The following is a 25296-nucleotide window of genomic DNA, read 5'->3' as shown; positions in this document are numbered from 1 at the left end:
ACGCCTTAACAAGCCGTGTTAACCGGCCAGCAGAGCTTCAGACAGGCTGCTGGCTCACACGGCCTCCAGGTCGTCAGCATGTCTGGCACCACACGACTTGCCACATTTGGCAGAGATGAGGTCGTTCAGGTCTTAATAATGTTTGTTTTTCCCTCTTTCTTTCCCTGTTGCATCTTATTTTTTCAACCAAGCGAGTCTTATTCTGCGGATGAGTAACTACCGTTGAGCTCAAAAAAAGTACTGAATCTGTATTAATGTTTGAATCCATCAGTAATTCCATGAAAGCCAAGTCTCAGTGGCAACAAGATGATGCTCCCACTTCGGGTAAAAGGATAAACACAAGTATCTATAGCAACAAACAGCAGCGAATGAGTCATAGTTTCCCTACATCCCACAGGTGTTTCATTGTGGTTAGTCTGTATACCGCTGCTCTCGTCTTTTGTTGTGCACTGATATGGACTCCATCCAGTCAGCAACAGGACACCCAGAGTTTTATCTGCCCTCTGATTGGCTTTCAGACTGATCCTTTACAGGCTTTTTGGGTTCTGGATCACAAAAAGCCCCACAGACCTCCATGCATGGTCGGCAGCTGCAGCAAAGAGCTCAGTAGACCACATCAGCCTGCTGGAGGACCTGGGCTGAGTCACATCATGGTGCGGTTGATGAGGTCAGACAGTGAACGTTGCATCTGGCTCAGAGATAAAACCAAACCCCAAATGTGTCTGACACCATCTCCTGACTATTTTTATTCATGATAGTGATATGACCACATCCCAAGACTCTGATATTCATGCTCGTAAGTCTTCGTATGGTGAGCTGGTAGCTGGACACCAAAGATTATAGCCTTGCTGTTGCCACAATGACAACAGAATACACAACTGACCTGAAAAAGTGGCTTTATGCTGCATACAAAGGCAGTGAGGTCTGTTTGTGTTCTCAGGGGAGGTCTGACAATTAGCGTTTTTCAAAAGCTTTGGACCGAAAAAGAAAACAAGACATACAGGTCAGCAACAGGAATGATTAAAGGTACATAATAGGAAGCATGTGGAGCATTAAGAGAAAAACAAAGGAAGATATTTTACTGTAATCCAAGGAAGAAAAAAAGGAGAAAAACGCAAGACATACAAATTTTATTAATGTTGTTTATTCTCATCAAATCCACCCACAGAGGAAATTCATTTTTATTTATATATTTTGCTTTTCTTTGACTAAACTCAACATTTGACATTGATTATAAACACATTTTTTACATCATTTATTATTCTTCTTGTGGCAGATTGCATCTATCGAGCTCTTTGGATTTATTTGTCAGTGGTTGTGCTGTGCAGAAATGTTTGTGTAATTTACTTAAGGACTACATATAGTAGTATTACTCACTGTCAGTACGAAATATTGTGACTTTTCTTACTTATGCTTATTCTATACTATTTTAGTCTCATAACTATACCACACAAATGGCACACATGAATCCATCTTCATTCTCATAGATTCGATGTTTTCTGGCATAACTGAAAAAGATTTCCTGATGATACAGGAAAACTTTTTATGTGAAAGAAATTATAGTGTTAGAGTAATAAAGAAAATAATCATTAAACTCACCACATAAAGGTTCCTCCTTACAAGAGGTTCTTTCATAAAGCGACTTACTTCAGTACCCTTATGTTGAAGGAATGGACACAGACTTTTACAACGCGGCAAACCACAGCTGGAGGTGATCATAAGTCTCTTTGCTCCTGTGCTGAGTGCTTAAGTGCTCATTACGCTGTGGGATGCAATGTCTTACAAGCTCTGCACTGTCTTACCTGATGAAGTTACGTAACAGCAGCCAGTCAGCAAGTCAGAGGGGTCTGATCCAACAGCTCATTAAATCTGCAGCATCTATCACCTCACCCCAGACTGGTAGAGGGAACTCACTCCAAACCCGAAATTACAGCATTAAATTGCCTGAATTTCTGGTATTAGACAGACTGTAACTCTGAACCCAAGGCAGAGGCTTAATAAATGGACCCACATCCTGCAGAATATTTAGACTGCAAACTCTTGAGCCAAATTGGTATGTCATGGTGGATAAAGCTGTCGACTTTCCTGGAATCGTCTAACACAGCACAGAGGGCATGAATACAAATTATACATTAAATGTTATAGATCCAAAATTAATCAGAAAATTTATTCAGAGCTAATATGGAACGGAAAGTTTTTTTAGAAATGAATCACTGCTCATTTAGTCCTTGGCCTTCAGATATTCAAACCAAAGCTGATGCAAACATATTTATTTGACCTGAATGTGGGTTTAAACTATTAGTCTGGGTTGTGCATTTAAAAAAAACAAAAACAGGATTTTTCTAATCCTTAGAAACCAACTTTGGAAAATTACAGGAAACGTATAAAACCATTGCTATATTTTTTCCAATTCCATTTACCTGCCCGAACCGCCTACTTCATATCTTTCTGTAAAATCACTCAAAATTGTCTGAGTTGTGGACATAGTAACATAAACCTGAACGCCCTTCTTGGAAAAACATGGCTATTATGTGAGAAGATTGATGATAGGTGCATAAAGGTTTTCTCAGAATGGCCTCAGTGCGATGGGATAACGTATCGTTTCTAAAACAACAATGTGGTTTCAGTGTCTCACCAAATTTCTCGGTATTATGCAAGGGTATACGTAATGATGGCCCCCGCAAAGTTGCCAGTAGAAGCTGCGGCTGATGGTTTTGCCATGTGTGAACTGTGAGTTCATTCTCAGACCATCTCAAACTAGCCAGCTGCTCCTTCAGTCACTCACCCCAGCTGCATGCGTTCACACTCACTCCATTTCAATGCATGTCTCACACACACCTACACACCTCATACTGTAGATGGAGACTGCTGTAAATCATCACTGTAGATACTTGACACCAAGTTGGTCATGCAGCTCTGTAAATCTCTCTCTCTCTCTCTCTCTCTCTCTCTCTCTCTCTCTGATTTTCACACAAACACCCCCCAATGCAACCTTTCCCATTTTCTGACCTTTCCCTTGCCTTTTTCTTTTTTAGCCAGACTAGCAGCACAGCTCTAGAGATGGAAATTTCAAGCCACCACATTGGTCCAGATTGAAATATCTGAACAACTATTGGATGGACTGCCATGACATTTTAGGTCTGTATGAATACTAATAACTTCAGTGAATCCCTGACTACTCTAGCGCCACCTTGAGGTTTTGTGTTAAAGTTCTCGACAACTATCGGATGGATTTTAAATTTGGTTTCAGATATTCATGGTCCTCTCAGAGTGTATTTGGTGATCACTTAACCCCTCACGTAGTGCTACCAATCAGGTCAAAATACCACCTCAATGACCTGCAAAACTAATTTCCCATCAGCCTCGGCTGTACTTTGGGTTTGGTGCTGTTTGTTAAAATGCTAAACTAAGATGGGGAACATGGCAAACGTTACCTGCTAAACATCAGAAATGTTAGCATTGTCATTGTCTCGTGTTAGCAACACTGACGTTAGCATTTAGCTCACGGTGTGTTCAACCGTAGCCTTAAAGAGCCGCTAGCTTGGCTTTAGAGACCTGTTTAGTACGACGTCTTTTTCTGACCACCTCAGAATTCGACTGTGGTCAAAGGTGTGGGTGGGACATGGCGGTTAAAAAAGGGGATAATGCTTGAGTTGTTCACTAATAATAAACAAATTCATGTTAGCCTACATTACTGCTTCTCGGAAGAAAACAGTAAGATTACAACTTGTCAAATAGTTTGTTTCTTGTCTAAACTTTTCTCACATTCACATTTTCAGAAAATGTGTAGAGGAAATAAACAGGGATTTGAGCGAAGAGAGGTGTGTGTGTGTGTGTGTGTGTGTGGGGGGGGGGGGGGGGGGGTTGAAGCTATTAGACCATCCGACAAGCTTTAACCTCGTCTCCTCTCCTCTTCATTTATTATAAACCCACACCCTCATCTAAAATGTGAAAAATGAATCCTCACTCTTGTGCAAAACATGTTCATGAAGGATTCTTCGAAGCAAAACGTGATCAGACTATTGCTTCAGGATGTGAGGACAAAACACACCTACACAATAGCGAGCAGCTTGAACAGTGCTGCATTGTGCTCCATTGAGTCTTATTCCAGGTGCTCTCATTAATCCCTCATACTTCTGGCGCATTGAGACCGAGCATGTCTGGTCTAGAAAGGTCCACCGAACAGTGGGAAACAGCTCTTATGTGTGTGAAAGCACACTGGGTCATTTGTTCAGACACAGCACAGCTCGCAACCACGTCTGTGCCATACTCAGCTAGCGTGATCGATTATACTACGAAGAAGAAAGGGAAGTGTACACCAGAGGAAGAGAGGGAAGGCAGCACGTGGAAGCAATTATTGCCCCTGTCTGCTGTGTAATCTAACACAGCAGATACAAGATGACGTGCACGTGTTTGGGTACATGACAAGAAAAAGAAGAAGAAGAAAAAACCCCTCATCATTCTTGTACACACAGGAACTTCTTCCGCTCTCCCAGTCTCACCTCCATACCTTGTCGGAGATGAGGCTGATTAGTCAAATTGCTGCTGCGTTCTCAGGAGTGACAGAGACTATGAAAAATGCAAGAACCTCTGCCTGAAAATGTTTCCGGCAGGGTATTCGTCGCGCATACTGAACGTCAAATCTGAAGAGACACAGTGATCTCCCCCTACAAACATAAATTCTGTATTTATTGAAGCAAAGATAAAATACTGGTGATCAAGCCAATGCATAAAGCCCACAGAATGTGAACCAAAAAACTTTTTCACTCTTGTGTAGGAGTGTGGTTTGGTAAGCTGTACACGATTTTGCGTATAATTTTTTGCGTGGGTGTATGTGGAATCATAACCTACTATTCCTTATAATAAGTGGTTCATGAAGGGGAAGTGGGCCACATGTGGTAAAGTGAAGTTACTTGAGATGGAGGCTGAAATTAGTGACCTTGTTTGAAATGTTGAGGCGCAGACGCCATGCCAGTTTGACTGAATTCCTTTGTTACATCCAAACTCTTTGAAACTGGACTCTCTATTTCCTGTCTAGCACTGTAGGAGCGGGAAGATAATGCATTTCCCAGGGAGACAGATGTCCGATCTCTAAAGTTCAGTCCAGGAAATGAACAGATTTCTTCCACATTCTGTCTCGGCCTCAGTCTTTTCTGCCTTCAACAGTTACAAGGGACGAGGCATGAGGATAGGATTTATATTTTCTTTCGTAACACCAAATGCTCCGACTCATGCTTATCACCCTACTCCACATGTATCTGAAAGGTCTGTGGAAAATCACACATGGCATTTAAGGCTGTTCACTGTAGTAATTGCCCCTGTTTCAGGGAGGATATTACAGGGTCGACAGATCTTCACACAGTCCCCTGCTATGAAGAATTAACTAAGGTTCACAGCAGCAGGGGATAAAACTGTGCGAGAGCATGGTGATTTACAACAGCCTGTCCCACCTGTGACTGTCTGTTTGCCCCAAGCTGTGGATAAATGACTGGGGCAAGTTGAATCAGGGATAATCCACAGCCGAAATTCATGGCTTATAGGATCATTCTTGTCTATTAAAACTGACATCTGGTAACGCTGAACTCACCAAAACAATTGTTGACAACTGGGAACACAGTGATGATGCAAGAATGTCATCTGACCAGGCAAGAAACAAACTATTGGACAAGTTGTAATCTTATGTTTTTCCTTCCAAGAAGCAGTAATGTAGGCTAACATTACTGGTCGAGAAATAAAGTTAGTGAAATGTATTTATTTATTATTAGTGAACATGTCAAGCAGCTTTTGAAGAAGAGACATTTTGAGTGGAGGGGGACAATCAGGAAGTGGTTGCAGGTTGTTGAATGAGACTGCATTAACTCTTTAATTAGCTCATTTATTCATTCATTTGTCTTTCACATTATTGTTTAGTGCTAGCTGAAGTAAATCGTTGAGTTCGTCAAAGTTTTTGTTTTAAAAGAGTTAAATTTTTTTTGTTTGTTTGTTTTTTTGTCGTGAAAAATGTCAGTGAATATTTTTTGTCGTAGTTTTTGTGGACGAAATCAAAATTGATCTAAAAAACTTAACTGAGATGTGAAAACAAAAGTGAACACACCTACAGTGTCAATAATAATCTCAACTGCATAACTGCAGTGGTTCAAGCTGAACCAAGAAGATGATCTGTAAACCACAATGGATGTTTAAACTACACATTTTGATTGATTATTTATTTTGCTCTTTTTTGTTTTCTCTTTTAAATTTTGGTGAGGACAATATTATTATTGCCAAAAATTTGCCAAAAGTACAACAAGAAAACAGAAGCTGATACATCGGAAATCAATCAACCATTTCAATTAAACTTAACATAAATGAATTAATGTAAGTCAAGGACGGTGGACGGATATTTCCTAAGCTTGTGTAATTGTTTCATCTATTGACAACGTGAAGCCAAAACATGTACCAGCAGTAGTTTGCATGTGTGCTTGTGGGTGTGTTTCATGTGGACATCTGTGAATGGAAACCTTTTGTGCTCTGCCAAGGCAGGCTTGTTGTTGCATCGTCAGCTTGGTGTGTTTAGAAGTAGCTTAACAAGCTCAGCAGGACCTCTTACATCAAACACTCCGCTAATGGCTGATAAACTCATTGGGCTTGGTCAAGCTGGACAACAAATGGGCACGTTTATGTCCAAAGCAGCAGAGCGAAAACCTCAGCGTGCTTCTCCGGCTTCTCCCCCGTTCAGAATCCAGGCCAGCTATTTTCATGAGATGTTAAGAGGAAACGGGTTTCTGGTTTATGGGAAAGCAATAAAACGTCAAATCCTTCACTGGTGAAGGAAGCAGCTTGTTAAAAAAAAGGAGTAAAGGAAGACTTATGTGAGGTAAGGAATGACAAAGACAGATGGAAACAGACAGGCTGCTGTGATGTCATAAGGTTTCTGCAAGAGCTCAGTTAGACAACAGGGAGAGTCATCACTGGTGGAGACAGGGTATAAAAAACACCAGTGAAATATACACCAAAGTCTTTATCAGGACAAATCAACAGGGTGATTTACCTCGTAAGGAAAAGGGCATAAATTTTAAACAGATGCTGTGGTTCATTTGCAGGTTGTTAACACAGTAGGTTGTAAAAATCTTTCCATTTTGTTTTCTTTGATTACCTACAAACAATCTCCAGACAACCATAGCCCAAAACTGACAATATATATAGTCCACATCCAATATAAATTCCTGGCCCAAGCTTACTTCAGCAAATCTTTGTGCTTCGCTGGCTGAAAACGCTTCACTTTCTGTGTATTTATTAAACGAGATGAACATGTGTACGACAAACTGCCAGGATGAGAGTGGAAGAGAAGAATAAAAGACCCAAGAGGCACATTAAGGTTTTGAGGAGTGAAGTTTAATGGGATCATGATTGTCTTTGTCGGAGGTCAAATATTTAATTGGTTTACGGGACAAAAAGCACAACCAGAGCCACTCCTACATTCACTCAGCCAACTAAAACTCTCTACATTAGATAAACCATCAGGGCAGAAAACCTCCAAGAACCACTCTCAGCAGCTCAGTCTTACAGAGGGTCATTACTTTTGACAAATGACAGACATTTTGCTCTTTCAAAGGTTGGGAGAAAGGCTATCACATATTATCTTTCTCATTTTGTCTGCACACACTGTTCCCAGCTAACCGTTTTCATCTCCTCCTATCAAAGGGATTTATTGTTCTAGCTGGGTAAAACTCTCCTTCTCTCTTTTCTCTTGTATCTGGGCAATCTCTCCTCTCTGATTATGCTTTAGCTGGTTGAGATCAGTGTTACTCTCCGGGAAAGTAAAAGTGACCTCAGTCTGACTCATTGGTGGGCATCCATCCGCTCCCCGGGCCCTACGACATGCACAGACTGACAGAGAGGCCGACACAAAGACAGACTGCTGCTGGGTAGACAGACGTACAGATGAACAGAGACAGAGGTACAGACAGGCAGGGTCCTATGGTTGCCCCATGACGAAGAAGGAAGGAGGCAAATTAGTGCGGTACAGAGGGCAGACTGTGACCTTACTGGCCAGACTGTTAGCGAAGGGGGGTCAATGGCCTACAGCTGACGTCACAGCGTGCTAGTTGTGGAAGCAGCCAATCGCTTTCCTATGTAGATCCTAAAAAGAGAAAAGAGAAAGTGGTAATTATTAGCTAAACCTCTCCCTCAAACAATGATTGTACAATAGTAACCCAAACTAGGCACAGCAGGACTGTCAAGAGTTTGGAGGATGGTGTCTTTTGTTTAGCCTTGGCAAAACCAAAAACAAAAAGAGCAAAAGTGAAAAGAAAATTGATTAAACAGAATGGTTATCTGCTCTAACGTAAGCTGCAATTCTTAGCATCTAGCTAACTAACTTACTACCTAGTAACTGATGTAAATGTATTATAAGAACTGAATCTGGCGCAGTCACTCTGCCTTTGCTGGTTTTGTCTCCCAGTGACCACTTGCGGTATTGCAACAAAAAAATCCCCTGCGACCAAAAAGGCATTTCCCCCATAGACCACCATTATATAGATGTCTGTAAAACTGTTAATGAGACACTTAGAAAAGCAAACAAGTTGGGTTATTAGTCTTTTTATTCTAAATATATAATCCAAGGCGAGTTTATATTTATAAAACATTCTCGGAGCATAGAAAAGTTACTTTTATCATTCCAATGTAAAGCCTATGGGCTGAGCAGGAATGTGCAGCCGGCAGGGGAAACACTAATGTGCGTGTTCAGTGGGTCGTACAATATTGAAGCAAACCCAGAAGCTACAAATCTTTTTGGATTATGTGCCAGGCAAACAGTTTTCTTTCAAGTGACTTGGCACCATCATTGAGTCCACTGTGCAGTTCCTATAATACATCCATGGTAACTATCGCTATCGGAAAGTGACGTGATGGACCGGGGCTAGCTGGTTAGCATGCTAACTCCAGTAGAAGAAAAGATGTGATAGAGACAAGAATTAACATTGGCGTTGCTTTCGGAGCTAAGGAATGATGTTTGATGCTGAACGATTCTTCTAGGCTGGTAAGTAAACAGCTAATGCTAATGCTAGATATTTAGCAATGGCAAAGTTTACAAATAGGTCCTTTAAAGGTACAAGCACACTTTTTGAAAACACAAATTTAAGCTACTCATTTGTTATTATTGGACTACCTATCTCTACGGTATGCTGCAGTACAAGAACAATACTCTGTTTCTTTATTTACATGTCTTCAACATGGGAGAAGTTGCTGGGAACAATTTTAGCCTCCATTTTTTTGGACGATAACATGTATGTAGCCATCAAGTGCACATTTACCACCCCTTTTACAAGATTCACGTTTTATATTCAGCAGTGCTATAATGTTTTTGCTACAGGTTTTAATTAACATGACATGGCAAAAAGTGAGTCTGTGTATGTGCGTGTGTCTCACCCGACTCCAAGTGTGAGCAGGTGTGAAGCCAGCAGTGAGGGAACAAGGATGAGCAGAACATCGGAGGAGAAGATTCCTCTCTTCATCACCTCTGTCTTCCTAACACTGAGGGAGCCCGGCTGCTTCGGGTGCTGAAACACAAACTCTCTGCAGAGGAGAGAAAGGAGAGAGGACGAGGAGGAGCCAGAGATAAGAGATGCAGGGAGAGGTAAGATAGGAAGGGAAAAGAATAAACAGAAATAATGAGAACACAAGAGAGAAGACTGGGAATGCAAGACAGGTGGTGAAGTACTGAGAGTCTGAGACCATTAAGAACTGCTACCTGTCAAACAGACGTATTGTTCATGTGGCAAAAAATATATAAAAATGAGGGTGATTCATGTGTTTCTCCACAGAACCAGCACCCCACCCCCCAGTTTTCAGTCTATATGTTAAGCTAAGCTAATTGCCTCTGGCTCCACAGTATGAGTGTCATACTGATCCTCTCCTCTAACTCTTGGCAAAAAAGTTCTGTTCTTTTAAAACACCTACACATCTTCACAAGTACTGACTAGTACTTTACCAACTTAGGGATGTAGTATGACATCACAGCAAACATAAATACATAAAAAATTTAATGCAATTAATGACTTTAAAAGAGATTATCTTACTTTGGTGGCATATTTTCTGGTCTACTGGACCAATCCCACACCCAGTCCGTGTCCACTCGCCGCTCACCTTCCTCCTGCAACATACACGACGGATCAGATGATGTCCAACAGTAGAAAAAGAAGAGTAGACACAGGGAAAATAATAAAATATAAAAATGAGACTGTGACATTAACCTGAGCACACATACATCATTGCTGATGCTGATATTCACTTCCATCTTGAGTTTAAACATATGTCTTGTAAAGATTTGGGGGAAATCTCAAACTACATACCATTAGTAGAAGCAACTCCACAAAGACAGTTTTATATAAAAAAAACCCAAACTTTCTTGGCATCTCCCCTGGGTGTAAGGCACCCTTGAATGCATTGCCAATGAGTTTTTAAAATTCTAATGAATAAATAACTTACTAAATAAATTCAAATAAATGTTCCATGAAATCGATGACTGATCTCAAGCAAGTCTCATGTCTCTGTGAGTTGATTTTTAAACTGTGCTGAAACGATGGAAATAATTGGCTGGCTGGAAATCATTATAAAAACATCTAGTATTAATGTAAAATGCAATGCAGTGTAAGTAAATGTGATTTGTAGATTATAATAAGGAAGATGAAGTTAGAATGAACTGAATATTTATGAGATATGTCAGACTATGTCAGTGTTGAATACCTGTATGGTGACACAGTCACTGTCCTGATCACTAGTTGGTCTTGGGGAACCAGTGGGCTGTGGAGTCACCACCTGCGGAGGACTGTGGACAACAAACAGACTTTTACATATGGATTTAGTATAAAGAAATGGACAGACTGCAATTTATTACAGTATTTCTATTAAAACAAAATAAAACAGAGAAAGCAAACACATGTTGAGAAAAGCAAAGTTCCACTGAGCACAGAATGAAACTCATTACTTAAAAAATGAATTAAACACCTCACTGTGCCGTTCAACCCCCCAACAAAACAAAAGGAGCCACAAAGACTATCTGCATCATTACCTGTCTCTACTCCTCTCACACTCAAGCTGCGCCTCCAGAAGGATCCTCTCCAGCTCCCCCTGCAGGGCGGAGGAGATGCTGTCCTGTGGCCCTGTCAGACTCTCCCTGCGGCTCACGGCTGCAATCAGCTCCTCCAGCTCGACCCAGGAGCCTGATGAGGAAACAACACGAGCAGCAGAGTTTGTAATGATGCACAGGCAGTCAGCAAGGAAGCAGAAAGCAGTGGGGGCCTCATGCACATATATTAGACTGTAATGAGCCAGGAACAAGTCGTGTTGAGGAAAGTAAACAAATCTTTAGTTTTAAAACTGAGTGTTTACACTGAGTCACTTTTATTGAGTGTGTAAGACTTTTTGTTGTAATTTTCTACTACTGCACACTATTCTGAGAGTAGATCTGTCACTGGGAATCAAATAATGACAAGATGTTAGTGATTATCCTTAATTAAAAATTGAAAAGAATTGTGTTGTCCAGATATGATGAAACTATTAGTATTTTACAAAATGCAGGCAGACTGTAATTAAATTTAATGAACAGTGGAAGACTGAGAATAATTTTTAAATATATTAAAATAATGAATTAACCTTCCTGACATTTTCTCAGAATGTTTCAATTTTAGTTTATATTTTCCAAATGATTGTTTGTTTGTTTTTGTCATACCAACTCATTGGATTTTTTTGTTTTTAGAGATTGACTATTACAGCTTTTGTTTCTGACAGATAACACATCCTAATCCCATTCTGAGGCTTAAAATGATGCATGTACTTTATTTCACTCATGCAGCACTTAATGTTTTTGTCAGAGCACTTGTTTTCAGCCATATCACAGAGCCCTGAAAGAGATGTGTGACAACTGAAGCCCATTTGCTTCCTTTAAAATGCTATAGCTTAGGTGTGGACAGGTGTGTGTTGTGCTCTGACATATGGTGAGTTATAGGCTAAGCAGCACCACGGATGTCCTGTGACATGACCTGAGAGATGTTGAGTTCAGGATGGACAGTGCTGTGTTACACTTATGTTTGAAAACACACGTATGAAGAATATAATATAACACATCTATCATTGACAATGAAAACGCACACAACATATGAATGAATGGACATATGAATGGAGGTTCATTGGGTATGTGAGCAGGAAGAGATTCACACATGCACACACATATATATACAGATACAAACACACACACACACACACACATACACACATATGCATGCTGGTGTGTTTGGCGTGCCCACACCCACAGCCAAACAGTAGGGCAGGGCTAACTCAGGCTGACAGCATGCTTGCTTACGTAAGATCTTATTTCTGTTAGAGATTAGCCATTCACCCTCTCCCTTCCTCCCCTTGTTTCTCTCTTGTCATGCTCTCTGTATCCCTCTCTGACTTTGGCAGCATTTACAAAACATCAACACCTCATCTGCCCACCAAAGTATCCTTCCTTCTCATCTGGTCCCTCTTAATCTTCGCTTTACCCGGGTTTATGACACTGTGTAATCACACCAACAGCAGCACAGGAGGGAGAAACATTAAGTGAGGGAGGGGGCGGGCGGAGGGGACAGAGCGGGGAAACTGTGCCATTGCCCTAGTTGTTTGTCTACAGAGGGGAGTTATGACATAACAGCTGCCTTGCTGCCTGACTTATCTATCTGTCGCCATTCTGCAGCACTAAATCAGTTTCTATGGTGCAATCCTGTACACATTCATCTGTGCCACTGCCAAATCAGCTTTATGTAATGTGGACAAGAGCTGGATGTTAAAAGACTCAATGGACTGCAGCACAACAGATTAATGTTTGTTGTGAATGCCTGTTTTCAGGTTAGGGACTGCACACAAATGATCAGGGTGTGGAGGTTATTTTTACTTTTTGCTTAATAGAGGGATGTCTGCACCACTGGAGGGTCTTTGGCTTTTATGACACCTCATATTTACTTTTTGCTTCCATGTTTTTCTTGCAAAATTTATTGAAAAAGCCTAAATAATGACATCAAAATAGAAACACCTTTTGTGTGCTCTGTGGACCATAAAGGTGATTTTTTTTTCCTGCTGCTAGCTAGTTAATGATTAGATTCTGCATCATAAAAGAGAGACAGTAAAGTTAAATATATCATATCTAGTTATGATATAATGCATGTTAAGCACAAACCAACATAATAACACACAAAATATTACTGTGCCTTGTTCACTTATTCAGTGACCAGTTTTTATGCATATTTTCATTTTGGGCTTTTAAAAGCCAGAGTAGAAGTGCTGGAAAGATTATTTATCAACAAAAACAAAATGCGACAAAGTGCACTAGAAAAAAATGTGATCATAAGAAATGATTTGCATTTTCTTTTGCCAGTTCTTCTGGAAATTTTGATTCAGATTTGCGCAACATTTGGATGGAAACTTGACTGGTGGTAATAACTTCATTTAGAGGCCCTTAGTTTAAAAAGAGAGAGCAGCTGGAAGGTTTAGTAAACAGGATACACATTTGTTATGTGTTTGGTAATTGCTAAGTAATTTTCAATGTAGGTAGAAATGGCCAATTAACACAATAAACTTGAAATCAGAGTTGAGCTATTAGGGTGAAGGGTGTTACAATATCAACTACCAATATCAGGTTTGGCCCATAAATCCAGTATTGGTCATGCTATAGTTGACAACCTTGTGTTGTTAAGCCAAAATTAAAGTCCAAACACTTCCCCACCTGAATAATTTTCCTAGAGTCCCTTAGTGTCCTGCTCACCTTTACACTGTTCCACATGTTTCACCCAGCATCCTATGTGCCAAGCAATGTGCACACAGCACAGTGGAGCTATAAGCGTCAGGAAATCTCCACAGCTTAATTGGCTTACAGAGATACAAACAGGTGAGTCAGGGAATCCGTTTACACAATGACAGTGTCAGTGGCAACAACAATGACAACTAGCAAACTGCCTTCTTCTCTGTGTGGCTTCCTCTCACACCTGCTCTCAGCCTGACACGCTGTTGTAATCATGTCTCCGCTGATGGGCAGTTGAATATCTGCACATCAGTCCTGGAAACACTGAGCGACTGAATGAATGAATGAATGAATGAATGAATGGGGTCATTGCTTTACATTGTCTGCCCACATTGTTGACATTTGCATTGTGAATGTAAATCGATCTGTGCACACACAAAGCAGCTTTAATCATCATCTCTAGTGGCTGTTTGATAGCTACATGTGAGCAAGTAATCTTATGCGTCGTGGCTTTAAAAGCAATTAAATAAATAAACAACAAAACAACGGCCTGGTCCATCTACCACCATCACTCACCGTAGAGTCCGTCCTCAGGCGTCTGCGAGCCGGACACAGACATGTCTGATCACCGGGGGGCTGGAGGGAGAGAGAGAGAGAGAGAGAGAGAGAGAGAGATAGAAAGAGAGCACGGAGAGATGCTGACACTGACCGAGGAGGACAAGCAGGTGCAAATGCGTTTCTGTCCCGTACGCTTTTCTCTCAATCACTGTTGTGTTTGTTGTAGTCTAAAAGGGACACCGGGCAGGGACGCTGCGTTAATCCGCCTGCCCTCCCCTCTCCTTCCATTCCCTCCCTCCTCCCACCTCCTCCCTCTCCCACGTGTCAGGAGGGAAGAGGTAAACAAAACAAGCTGAGAGCTCAGCAGGTAAGAAGCCACGCCGAAGGAACAAGGTGCATGAAGCAGCAGTAGGTGTGTGCATCCTGAGAAACTTCCTCTAAACCTCCATTTTTTGATGTAGAGTTAACATGACCAAGCATTCATTTCTGATCGGCTAAAAGTTATTCATAGGAGGTTATGTAAGAAACTAATACTAATATCCTAATACAGTCTAATAATATAAATTTTACATGAAACTACACACACTTAAAATGTTCTCCCAGCTCACTGTTGATGTTACATCATCTATTGGAAGCTGGAGAGTTGAAGGTTATGTAAAGATTGGGTGCCACTTTATAATATGGCACATTTTCTAATGTGTATAAGTTGAGACTAGTGGCTTTATTGATGGTAAATGTATTGCTGTATTATAGATAGATAAGTTATAAATCATTATTTAGACCAGCCAGAAGGAAACTGAACTCCCTTCTGGCTGGTGTTTTTCCTTTCTATCTAATGCACTTATTTTTTCGCTGCCAGCAAACATGGTGTCTTGCCAGGAGCGTGTGGTGGTGATTGTTGCTTGACAAGAGCTTCGGCCATCAGTGTGTTTACAAGACAAGAGGTTATAATACACCCTCTGAGCAGTGTTAGGTCGTCAAGGCAGATTAGAGGCTGCAGTGAGTCGCTGTCGGAAAGCGATGAGACAGGCCGGGGCTAGCTGGTTGGCGTGCTAACTTCAGCAGAGGAAAAGACGTGATAGAGACAAGAGTTAACACGTTCCTTTTCACTTCTGGAGACAGCTCTCGGTGAGTAATTGAAAGTTTGATGCTGAACTTGCAACGTTTCCTCTGGACTGTTAAGTAAAAAGCTGTTAATGCTAATGTTGGCTATGTACCAATAGCAAAACTAACAAATGGGCTCCTTTAATAAATGTTTGTGAGTGTCATACTTTCTGATGAGCCATGAAGAGTGTTAACGTTAATAAGTTGTTAATTCATTAGGTTTTTCCATAGAGGTTCATCAGACTGTCTATCTAAAAAGTTAAATCAAGTGTCCTGCTGGAAGAAGATTAAACACCAGACAAAACCCTTTGAACAACCAATTCCCAGAGGGTATGACCTCACTTTCCTCAATAACAACTACAGTCATCAACATATGCGACAGATTAGGCTGCTTAGATACAGAAATTTTGTCTTGTCTAGTTTCTAATCATATTTCACAAACAACCACTAATTTTGCAGCAGAAAACTTTTATGATATTCTCAAATGAAATGGCTCCACACTCCCAAAATAAATAAATAAACACGTTACTTAGTTCTCATTTATGCTCACATTGTACATTGTGAGTCTTAATGAATATCAGACAAAAGCTTGTTTAACTTGCACCCGTTAATTGTAAGTGTGTGCTGTGAAAGTAGAGAACCACTCACCTCCCTGTGACACAGAATAAATAGCTCCGTTTTTTTAAGGTCACATTGAGATTTTTTTTATCTTTAATAAAGGGTCAATTAATAAATATAGTAATTTACCTAAAATAACATAAGGAAAGACCAAAGGTTTAGTGCCCTGACAGCCTTCAAAAGCTTCAGTGTTAATAACAACATGAAAAAAAACATGATAATTTTGTTAATCTTCTTTCATCCTACACACATCCTCAGTATGCTGATTAAATTTCACAGCAATTAGATTTAGATTTTTCTTCTGTTTCACTAGAAATACTGAACTGGTTGGACTACAGGAAAGATGGGACTAATGGAGATCCACAGCTAATGTCTATGGAAACCTGTTTGTTTGTTTGTTTGTTTGTTTGTTTGTTTGTTTGTTTGTTTGTTTGTTTGTTTGTTTGTTTGTTTGTTTGTTATTTGAACTTGTCATGGTCCAAATTGTTCAGGGGTAAGTTTAACCTTATAGTGTTATTACAGTAAAGATCAGGTTGTCAGACAAAAATATATATATATAAAAATAAGAAATCAACTCAGGCAATGAATGACCACACACATCTAGACCAGTGCAGGAAGAATAGACCAGCCAACCAGCCAAACAATGTCACCATCCTCAGGCCCAAACAACACGTATAGGTCTCTTCTGTTGTTGTGTGCAGCAGCATATAACACCATATAACACCATAATATACATGTGCTGCTACAAGTGAAGGTGCAATGTTTCCTCTGTCATGAAAACGATGGATTTACAGAAAGCTTATGTGCCTGTGCTGTAGGAGCTTGGGAGTTATATATGTATATCATGCCATGTCTTAAGAAATATCATGTAATCTAAAAGGATATATTGTGATGTCTGCATGTTAGGATTTGTGACTTCCTCATGGCAAAATTAAATATTGTTTTGCTTGGTGGAATAAGATTAAGAATGACTCTCTTGGTTCTGGGAACAAGCCTTCCAAATTCCCCCTGAGCTCCATATTTATATGGATATAATTTTACTGTAGAGCAGTACACATCATTTATTTATCAGATTCATGGATGGATTATGAGACAATGGCACAGATATGTAAAAGGCCCCTCCTTTCTTCCCACACAGGCAGCTATTGCAGCGGTTTTACATCAGTTGCAGCAACATTTCACAGGTTAACGATAGCTCTAAAGTGCTGCTGCTGTTTGAAAACTACACTTGAACTTCAGCATTTTGTTACAGTAATGATGAAAAGGGACAGGCTGTCCAAAGACTCCTGCCATAGCAAATCCACATTGACTCATTTCCACAATTTAGGAGATCAGGTCAGAATCAATCACTTTATTTAATTTCATGCTCTATCTATTCTTTCTTTGCATTAAAGTCAGTGAATATGCAATGGCAACATTCTATCCATTTGTTTGTGTTTACTGTATTTACATTTAATGCTATTTTGAATGTTATATAAGAACATCAATACCACTATCATGCCCGTCCATTTAATATGAAGCTAGCAAGAATAGCTTAGCATAAAGTCTGGAAGCAGGGGGAAACAGCTATCTCCTCATGTAGCTTCATATTTAGTGTACAGATATGGAAGGAGTATCAATCTTCTTCCCAAAAGTCACCCTGGCATCAAGGTTTTTGCACTTTATATTTTGAATATTTAACTCTTACCTGCTTAGAGAAATTAAAATTAAATTAATCATACAAAATAAAGATCTCTGGCAGGGATGGAGGTTTCTAGTCAGCTGCTCTTTGGACATGCAGCTGCTCTGGAGCCAAATTATTTAACATTCATTTGTCATATTAGTAAAATTCATATTTACTATGATAAAATTGCAGCTTTATATTATAATTAGGCAAGGCTAGGGTTATTGCCAAACTCTAGAAGATATCAGGAAAAAAGCTGTCCCTTTTTAATCTTTGGCAAGCTGTATATAGGCTGTAGAATACCCTTTGATGTGTGCCTTAAAAACATCAAATGAAATGGACCAAAGCAGATCAGGATGTTCATGGTCGCTGCATCATCACTTTATCAGCATCATATACCTGGAGAACATGTGAGAACTCTGTGCTATATTTAAACATTTTTTAAAGGAATTACATCAAGAGTGTGTTTCAGATTTTTCTGTTGTATCGAATGAGCCCTGTGGCCAATGATTCATCTATTCCTGTGACATTCCTTTAAGACGCTTGGCATCAGTGACATCAGTGTACAGACTCAGTGCTGCATTTCATTCATGTAGCCAAGAGCGAACAGAGACACAACACAGGAGGGTGCACGCGCTACACTCTCATGCAAATACACGGCTCATCATGAAGCATGTACCCCTTATTTACTCTTATACTTATTAATAATTTGCAATTCGTTGCAAAACCATTCAGGGTTCAAATGAAGTAAACAACATTTGAAACAAACAGATTTTTTTTTTTCTTCCTGGAAGTGTGTTGTAATGCAACACTTTAAGAACAACATCACCACCTGGTGGAAAGAGCTACCAACAAGCTTCATGTCCTGAGGCAGTTTTATTTACCACCATCAAAATTCAAGCTGTCATATACTATACAGCCCCATACTGATTAAAATACAACTGTTTTATCCTATAAACTTATTTTGTTAATCACTTTCTAACAATTATTTGAGGCAGACAAGAAGATGAAGAATTAAGAATAATGCAAAGTATTGTTAGTGCCTTCTGGTGTGTAGCAGCAGCCAGAAACCGCTCTCCTTTCACAGTCTATCTTCTCTCCCATTTATTATGTTGCCAAGCAGCGTTTTTCTTCTGACCTCCAGCCTTGTCTCTAGACAAGAGGACAGACACAGAAAGTCACTGTTCGGCCCAGAAACAAAGCAGGGAAAGTTCCCTCATCCATCAAAGGAACTTAAGATCTCTGACAATGTCCTGGGCCCGGCTTAGATCAAAGAGGGAGATGCCAGCTGTACTCAGGTCCGGCAAATGACTGCCCACCTCATTCATCCATCATGCTTGAAAGTGAGATAGCAAAATAATAAAACCTTTTCAGGTAATGGCCACGGTTAGGTCTCACCATTAGACACGTCTCCTATCCTACAACCTTGTATTAGGCTATGATTGATGACTTGATCTGAGTGTACATTAAAGGATCTGCTTGAAATTCACTTTTTGTTGCCACTCAGACATGGAGGCTGATTAATGGGTGCCAGTGAAACTTGTAGTGTTCTTCTGGTGGCTATGTGGACACTGTGAAAACAAGATCTGATTGGCTATGTGCAGGGAACCTTTGGATTAGTTTGATAAATAATAATTACACTTCCTGGGCTTACCCCGAGAGGATGGCAACAGACTCATGGGGACAACACAAAGCCCGAGACAGAGAGGAGAGAAAAAGAGATACATAACAACAGCTGCAATGCATGCTATATATACACACTTTTACTATGACATGTTGTTGATTCATAGGATATAAGAGTACAGTCATGCTAGCAGCTTTGTAGGCACAGTGGCTAAGCTAGCATGCTGATGTTTAGCAGGTTTATAACAGTGAGGTTTAGTTTATCATGCAAAGTGTTAGACTCACTAAAGTTTGACCTTCAGGTGGCACTAGATGAAAAATTACAGGATCAACAATGTCATTGCAAACTTCCTGATGCCTGTAAGGACCAAATTTCTATTGGTTGACAAACCACCCAGTAATTTCACATTTCACTCAAGATCACCAATGTCAACCTCCTGGTGGCACTAGAGCTACAGTCAGGGGATCACTGTCAGTAGGTATTGTCCTCTGGAGACCACGAATGGACCTGTAAGAAATGTCATGACAATCCATCTTATAGTTGTTGAGATATTTCAACATGGACTAAAGTGGAGGACTGACATTAGCATCCCTCGAGCCAGTCGTTACCATGGCTAAAAAATGTCCATGTTTTCTACAGCCCAATGATCCACATACACAGACAGCGATAAAATGATATTACAGTTTTAATGACAATACTCTCAGCATATGCAGTATATTCAATATAAAATATCAGTAAATACAGTGCATTTATCTCCAGCTCTAAAGCTGTTAGGCTAAAAAGGGTCATTACGGTTAGTATTTTTAAATTCTGGCTAGGAAATGCAACAACATCAACAGTACAACTCTATTGTGGCCTATTAGTATTATCATTTCTGTCATTTCACAAAGCAGGCTGCAGGCAGCTGCTGTGTCTGTGCTTGCAAGCCTCTAAAACTGTAAAATAAAAAATCACACAACTCCCTTCTAATTACCATTGTGATGGTTTAGATGGTGGTCAGCTTCAAACATCTTCAAAATATTATGGACAATAAACAAAATACCACCTATAAACACTGTCAGCAGAAGCGCTTTGTCATCTGTAGACTCAAGGTCCTCTCTGTAGCTGATAGACCACTCCGCCTGTTCAGAAGCCTCATAGAGTCTGTCCTCCTTTCATTATCCTCCACTGCTCCATCTGCTGCCTCACCATGCTGACAGTCTCCAACAGACACACAAATATGCACTGATTCAAATATCACTGGGTCTTTCAGCTCTCGCAGACGTCAACGTCGCTGCAGTCGTGTTACAGCAAAGCTCCCAGTGCAGCACATGACCCTGAACACATCTCCAATCAATGCGTCACTCTGCTTCAACCCGGCTGCAGGTGCAGATCCCGGGGCATGCTCCCGACTTATCTTGGTAACAGATATGATTTAGTCATAAGTTTCAAAGTTGTTACCCTAGAGGTGTAAACAAATTATTACGCCATTGACATTACGTGAATTTTACACCAAAAACAAAAGGTTCTTCAGTATTTTTTTCAGGTTCTTTATAGGGGGATATTTGTAATTTTTATCTCCCGCCGAACGTGGTTTGTTGTCAGGAGCTGGCGGAGGTGATGATCACTTGTCAAGAGCTCCGGTCATCGTTGTTTTGTTTTTGTTTTTGTTCTTTACAGTATCAGAGCTTATAATAAGCCGTTTGAGCAGCGTTACATCTTCAGGGCAGATTGGAGGCTACAGCGACTCGACTGGCTGGGGCTAACCGGTTAGCATGCTAACTTCGGTAGAAGAAGAGAGTTAACATTGGCCAACATTGGCGTTGCTTCCCACCACTGGAGACAAGCTTGACGAGTTTGATGCTGAGCTCACAACGTTTCTTCTAGACTGGTAAGTAAACAGCTGTTAATGTTATTGCTGGTTATGAGGCAATAGCAAAACGAAATAGCTCCTTTGGCTAGCTAAAGCTACAAATAGCTCCTTTATTTATGTGTATGTAGGATTGTTGGAGAAGTGTGACCAAATAAATGCAGGACTTTTCCTAGTAATGGAGTATATTTGTAGTGTGATGTTGCTACTACAACTTATTTTTGGCTTGTGTGCAGCAGAAACAAGTTGTGGACCAGACACTGACATATCATGACTTTTTAAGTTGATCTGGTGAACTTGTTAGCAAACAGTTACACATCCAGCAGCTATGGAGTAACATTATCCTTCATTTGGAGTCCTACGTCTGTCCACCTGATGAATGTTTAAGTCTAGTATTCACTCTTCTTTGAGCTTTGTTTTTGGTCTCCACCTGCTCCTGAGGGAAATTTCTGGTGCTTTAGCTGCGAAGAGCTCCACATTGTTCACCAGCTAGTTGGTAATTTTGTTTGTGTGCTGTTTGGTGCTGAGCGGTGCAGGCAAACGTTAATGTATTTAATAGTCATTTTTCATATCTTTGCCATATATCATGATAAACCGAATATTTGGGAGGGTTGGAAATTTGAAGACGTTGCTTTCGGCTCAGTAAAATGTCTCAACAATTTTCAGATTTTTCTTAGACTAAATGAGTTATCAAAAACATAATTGGTAGATTAATTAATAATGAAAATAATCATTAGAATGCTGTCCCTCATGTATGTTAATAGGGAGAACAAAAAATTTGAAACACTTCTCAATATAATGTAGTCCAGTAAAATACCACCATTAACTATGACATTAACAACAATATTACAATACATGCAATAAATGTATAAATCTCTATTAAGGTAGAATTATTATAAAGGTACAATTTATGGCATAGCTATTGTATTGAATTGCAATAGATTGTACAAGTGTACCTAATAAAGTGGCCACTGAGAGTATATGCAAAATTGTCCATGCACTGTACAGAATATTCTCAACAAGGCTTGACTCCATGGTCATATGTATATTCCCTGTGCTCCATGGGTACATTATATCCTATTATATACTATTATGTATCAATATTGCAGCCGGTGGCCTGTCCATTCAGCTCCTATTACTGTAAATTCTGTGGAAATAATTGTGCTCTTTCCATGAAATTGTGTTTGAAATCCATTCGAATGATGATTCCCAGAAACTGGGTCTGAAAGTGTAAAAGTACAACATCTGAGAGATGTAAAAACCAGATTCACTGAGATTTTAATGTAATTCTGATAGAGAGAGAGGCGATAGGACAAGATAAGTGATCAGAGCTGATAAAATGGGATGAGATGTCTCAGCCCTTAAGGCATTTCAGTGTAGACTTTATCTCTCTATCTCCGCTGTATAGAGTGATTTCTACTATCCAGCCTCAGGTGACAACAGCCAGTGCAGTGATGATGGGGTCGATTTGTGAAACAATAAGAAACAGGAAAAAAAAAAAAAAAGGAATCAATTTATTCTAGTCATAATGCCTGGACAAAAACAACATATTCCCCATGCTCAGAACTTCAGACAGGAGACAACCCAAGCAAAAATGCATGTTTAGTTTTATACAATTGGGTGTTTCACCTTTTAATTTGCATGCACAACACTTACGCATGTTAATTTAGAGAGGCCTGAAAACACTGGAGTGGTTTAACCTTCGCTGACTGTGGATCTGCCTCTTCTTCAGAGGGCCATTGTCCATGTGTCTCTATTATCCTGCTGGTCACGGTTCCCCGGCTCTGCCCCCCGTTCATATGGGAGATATCTGTAGAATAATTCTACCTGTCTGTTCCTATCTCCTTCTCCCTCCTTCTCTCCCCCCTTCTTTCTGCCTCTCTCTATGCATGACCTTTCTGCATTCCTCTCCAGCTGACCTTGGTGTCCTGTCAGCTCTTTCCTATTCCCCACCTCACACTACTAGCGGCTCTCGACCACCAACCCCCTTAAACCACCTCGTGCCCCCTCATTTCCACCCCCTACTGACTGCTTCTATCCTCCTTGTCCCTTGGTTCCGCCCCCTGGATCACTTTTCTCCCCTCTCTCCTCCCCTCTCCTCCTCTCGCTTCTCTCCCTCTTTGCTCTCTGCAGCTGTACATACTCTGCTTTTTAATTAGACAGACTCACTAGCTCCTCCTCTCTCTGCCTCCTACTCTCCATCCCACACTCCTCCCCCCTTTTCCCTCCCTCCCTTTGCTTACAAGGATAGAGGGGCTTGCATGGCGACACAGAGGGGAGGTCATGATGGAGAGACGCAGAGAGAAAGGGGGAGAGAGGAAAAAGGAACAAGACAGAGAGAACTGAGAGGAGCATCTGAGAGGATAACTGCCTGTTTGCTCACTCTTGTGTTCTTGCTCCCCCTCCTGTCCATTCACTTCCACTCACAGCACAAACGCTCAGACAGCTAGGTAGGCACAGCAGAGCTCAGAGCTCTGAGGGATGGATAAAAAGGTTCCCACGTGAAAGGCATGAATCCACGGAAGAAGAGGAGGGTGAGCTAGAAGAAGACACAGCCAGAGAGGAGAGGAGGAAGAGGTGAGGAGGAGAGGAAAGGGAGACAGGAGAGGAGCAGATGGACTCTACACAGAGGAAAGGAAACGGTGCGAAGCTCACCGAGCAGCAGTGACAGAGAGGTGGGAATAAAAGCAAACATGAACGTCAGAGGGATGGAAGAATGGGAAGAAGAGACGTGAAGGAACAGCGGAGAAGAGGAGTGAGCATTTGTGGGGGAAAGAGACAACACAGAGGGAAACAGGAAGAGAGAGATGTGGTATGTGTGACTCCGTTCTCCGTCCTGATGGAAGATAGTACAGCAATACCCCCATCAGCCTGCTCTTAGCATCACCATAGAGATAACGAAGTGAGAAAAATCAGAGCTGAGGACAGATTTAAAAACATCATACAAGTATCTGTTTTTATTTCGAACAGTGACACATTAGTATCTTTTACTTAATGTTTTGTTTTGGCTCTTTTTACATTCTGCTGTACAATGGAAAGAAAGGCAGTGTATGTCCTTGCAGGCGTGCACACACGTGCAGCATACATTTTGTTTATGTGTTTGGCAGGTGTGTGTGTGTGCGTGCGTGCGCACATATTTATTCTGACAATGGGGGTGTGTTCCTTTCCTCATAGTGTGGCTGTCTTTGTGAAATGAGATTGTACGTGTGTGTGCGCGTGTGTGTTTGGGTACTGGGATTTGCTTCACTGCAGGTGTGGGAGTTATTTTCTGAGATTGTGCAGCTTTATGAGAAGCTTTAAAGAGTGAGGAGCTTAGATTGGTCTGTCAGTGATGTAGCTTTGCAGATTCCAGCAGCGTGCTTTCATTGCATATTTGTCATGAGCAGGACTGTTTGTGTGTGTATGTGTCTTGTGTGTGTGTGTGTGTGTGTGTGTGTGTGGTGGGGGGGGCATATACGCAGAAAGTTTGAGGAGGAGGAGGAACTAAGTGAGGGAATTCCATTTGTATGGATCTGTGTGTGTGTGTGTGTGTGTGTGTGTGTGTGTGTGTGTGTGTGTGTGTGTGTGTGTGTGTGTGTGTGTGTGTGTTTGTGTGTGTGTAAGCAAAGTCCAATGCATCAATGCATGCTGTTCTGGCTACATGAGCATTTAATTTTGCAGATTCATGTAAGTGATGTGTGAAATTGTTAATGCGTTTCAGTAACATTGCTGTGCTTTAACATCATGATGATACATTCAGGAGCAATAGTGTATTGTAGTTTGCACATTCTTCTCAATTAACTTGTCGCTTAGTAATTGTGTCATTGACATGCATGATACAAATCTAATTGCACATGTGCTCTCTCATTCATGCATGCATGCACTTGCAACGCCACGCATACACTCACCACGCACAGGTGCACATTTGTACACACACACATTTGCTGCGTGAAGAAACGCTGTGCTGTTAATCCTGTCTGTCGTCGCACAACTCTTTTCACTTGTTCTTTCACACTCCCTCTGCTCCACACTACAGTATCGTTCCCTTTCATCTTATCTCATCAGCGTGTCTTTTACGGGGTCAGCTATCTCCATCTCCCAGCTTCGTCTTTTCTGTCTACCACTTAATCCTTTTCTCACATTGCTTA

At 40.8% G+C, this 25296-nt stretch overlaps 2 protein-coding genes across 4 annotated transcripts in view; one reads left to right on the top strand and one right to left on the bottom strand.

Annotated features, from left to right (window-relative positions):
* Positions 1-7352: 7352 nt before the first annotated feature.
* On the bottom strand, positions 7353-14591 carry zgc:73226 (uncharacterized protein LOC402792 homolog). The gene is made up of 6 exons (XM_056402762.1): positions 14330-14591; positions 11051-11201; positions 10726-10807; positions 10059-10132; positions 9409-9555; positions 7353-8122 (listed from the first exon to the last, which is right to left on the bottom strand). The coding sequence occupies exons 1-6, from the start codon at positions 14370-14372 to the stop codon at positions 8074-8076; spliced, it is 546 nt and encodes a 181-aa protein (XP_056258737.1). The 5' UTR covers positions 14373-14591; the 3' UTR covers positions 7353-8073.
* Positions 14592-21050: 6459 nt separating this feature from the next.
* The window catches only part of LOC130186630 (mucin-2), a 34419-nt gene continuing 30173 nt past the window's right edge, over positions 21051-25296 (top strand). For 2 of the 3 annotated variants that reach the window (XM_056403851.1, XM_056403849.1), the window contains exon 1: positions 23418-23981. The gene's annotated coding sequence lies outside the window, so the exon portion shown is untranslated. Of the gene's footprint in view, positions 21191-23417; positions 23982-25296 lie in introns of those variants that run through there. The other variant, XM_056403850.1, reaches the window with a different exon arrangement.

This window comes from Seriola aureovittata, chromosome 18, assembly GCF_021018895.1.
Source record: "Seriola aureovittata isolate HTS-2021-v1 ecotype China chromosome 18, ASM2101889v1, whole genome shotgun sequence".
Lineage (NCBI taxonomy): Eukaryota > Metazoa > Chordata > Actinopteri > Carangiformes > Carangidae > Seriola > Seriola aureovittata.
The sequence above is the reverse complement of the archived record's forward strand: the minus strand, read 5'-3'. Positions and strand labels throughout refer to the sequence as shown.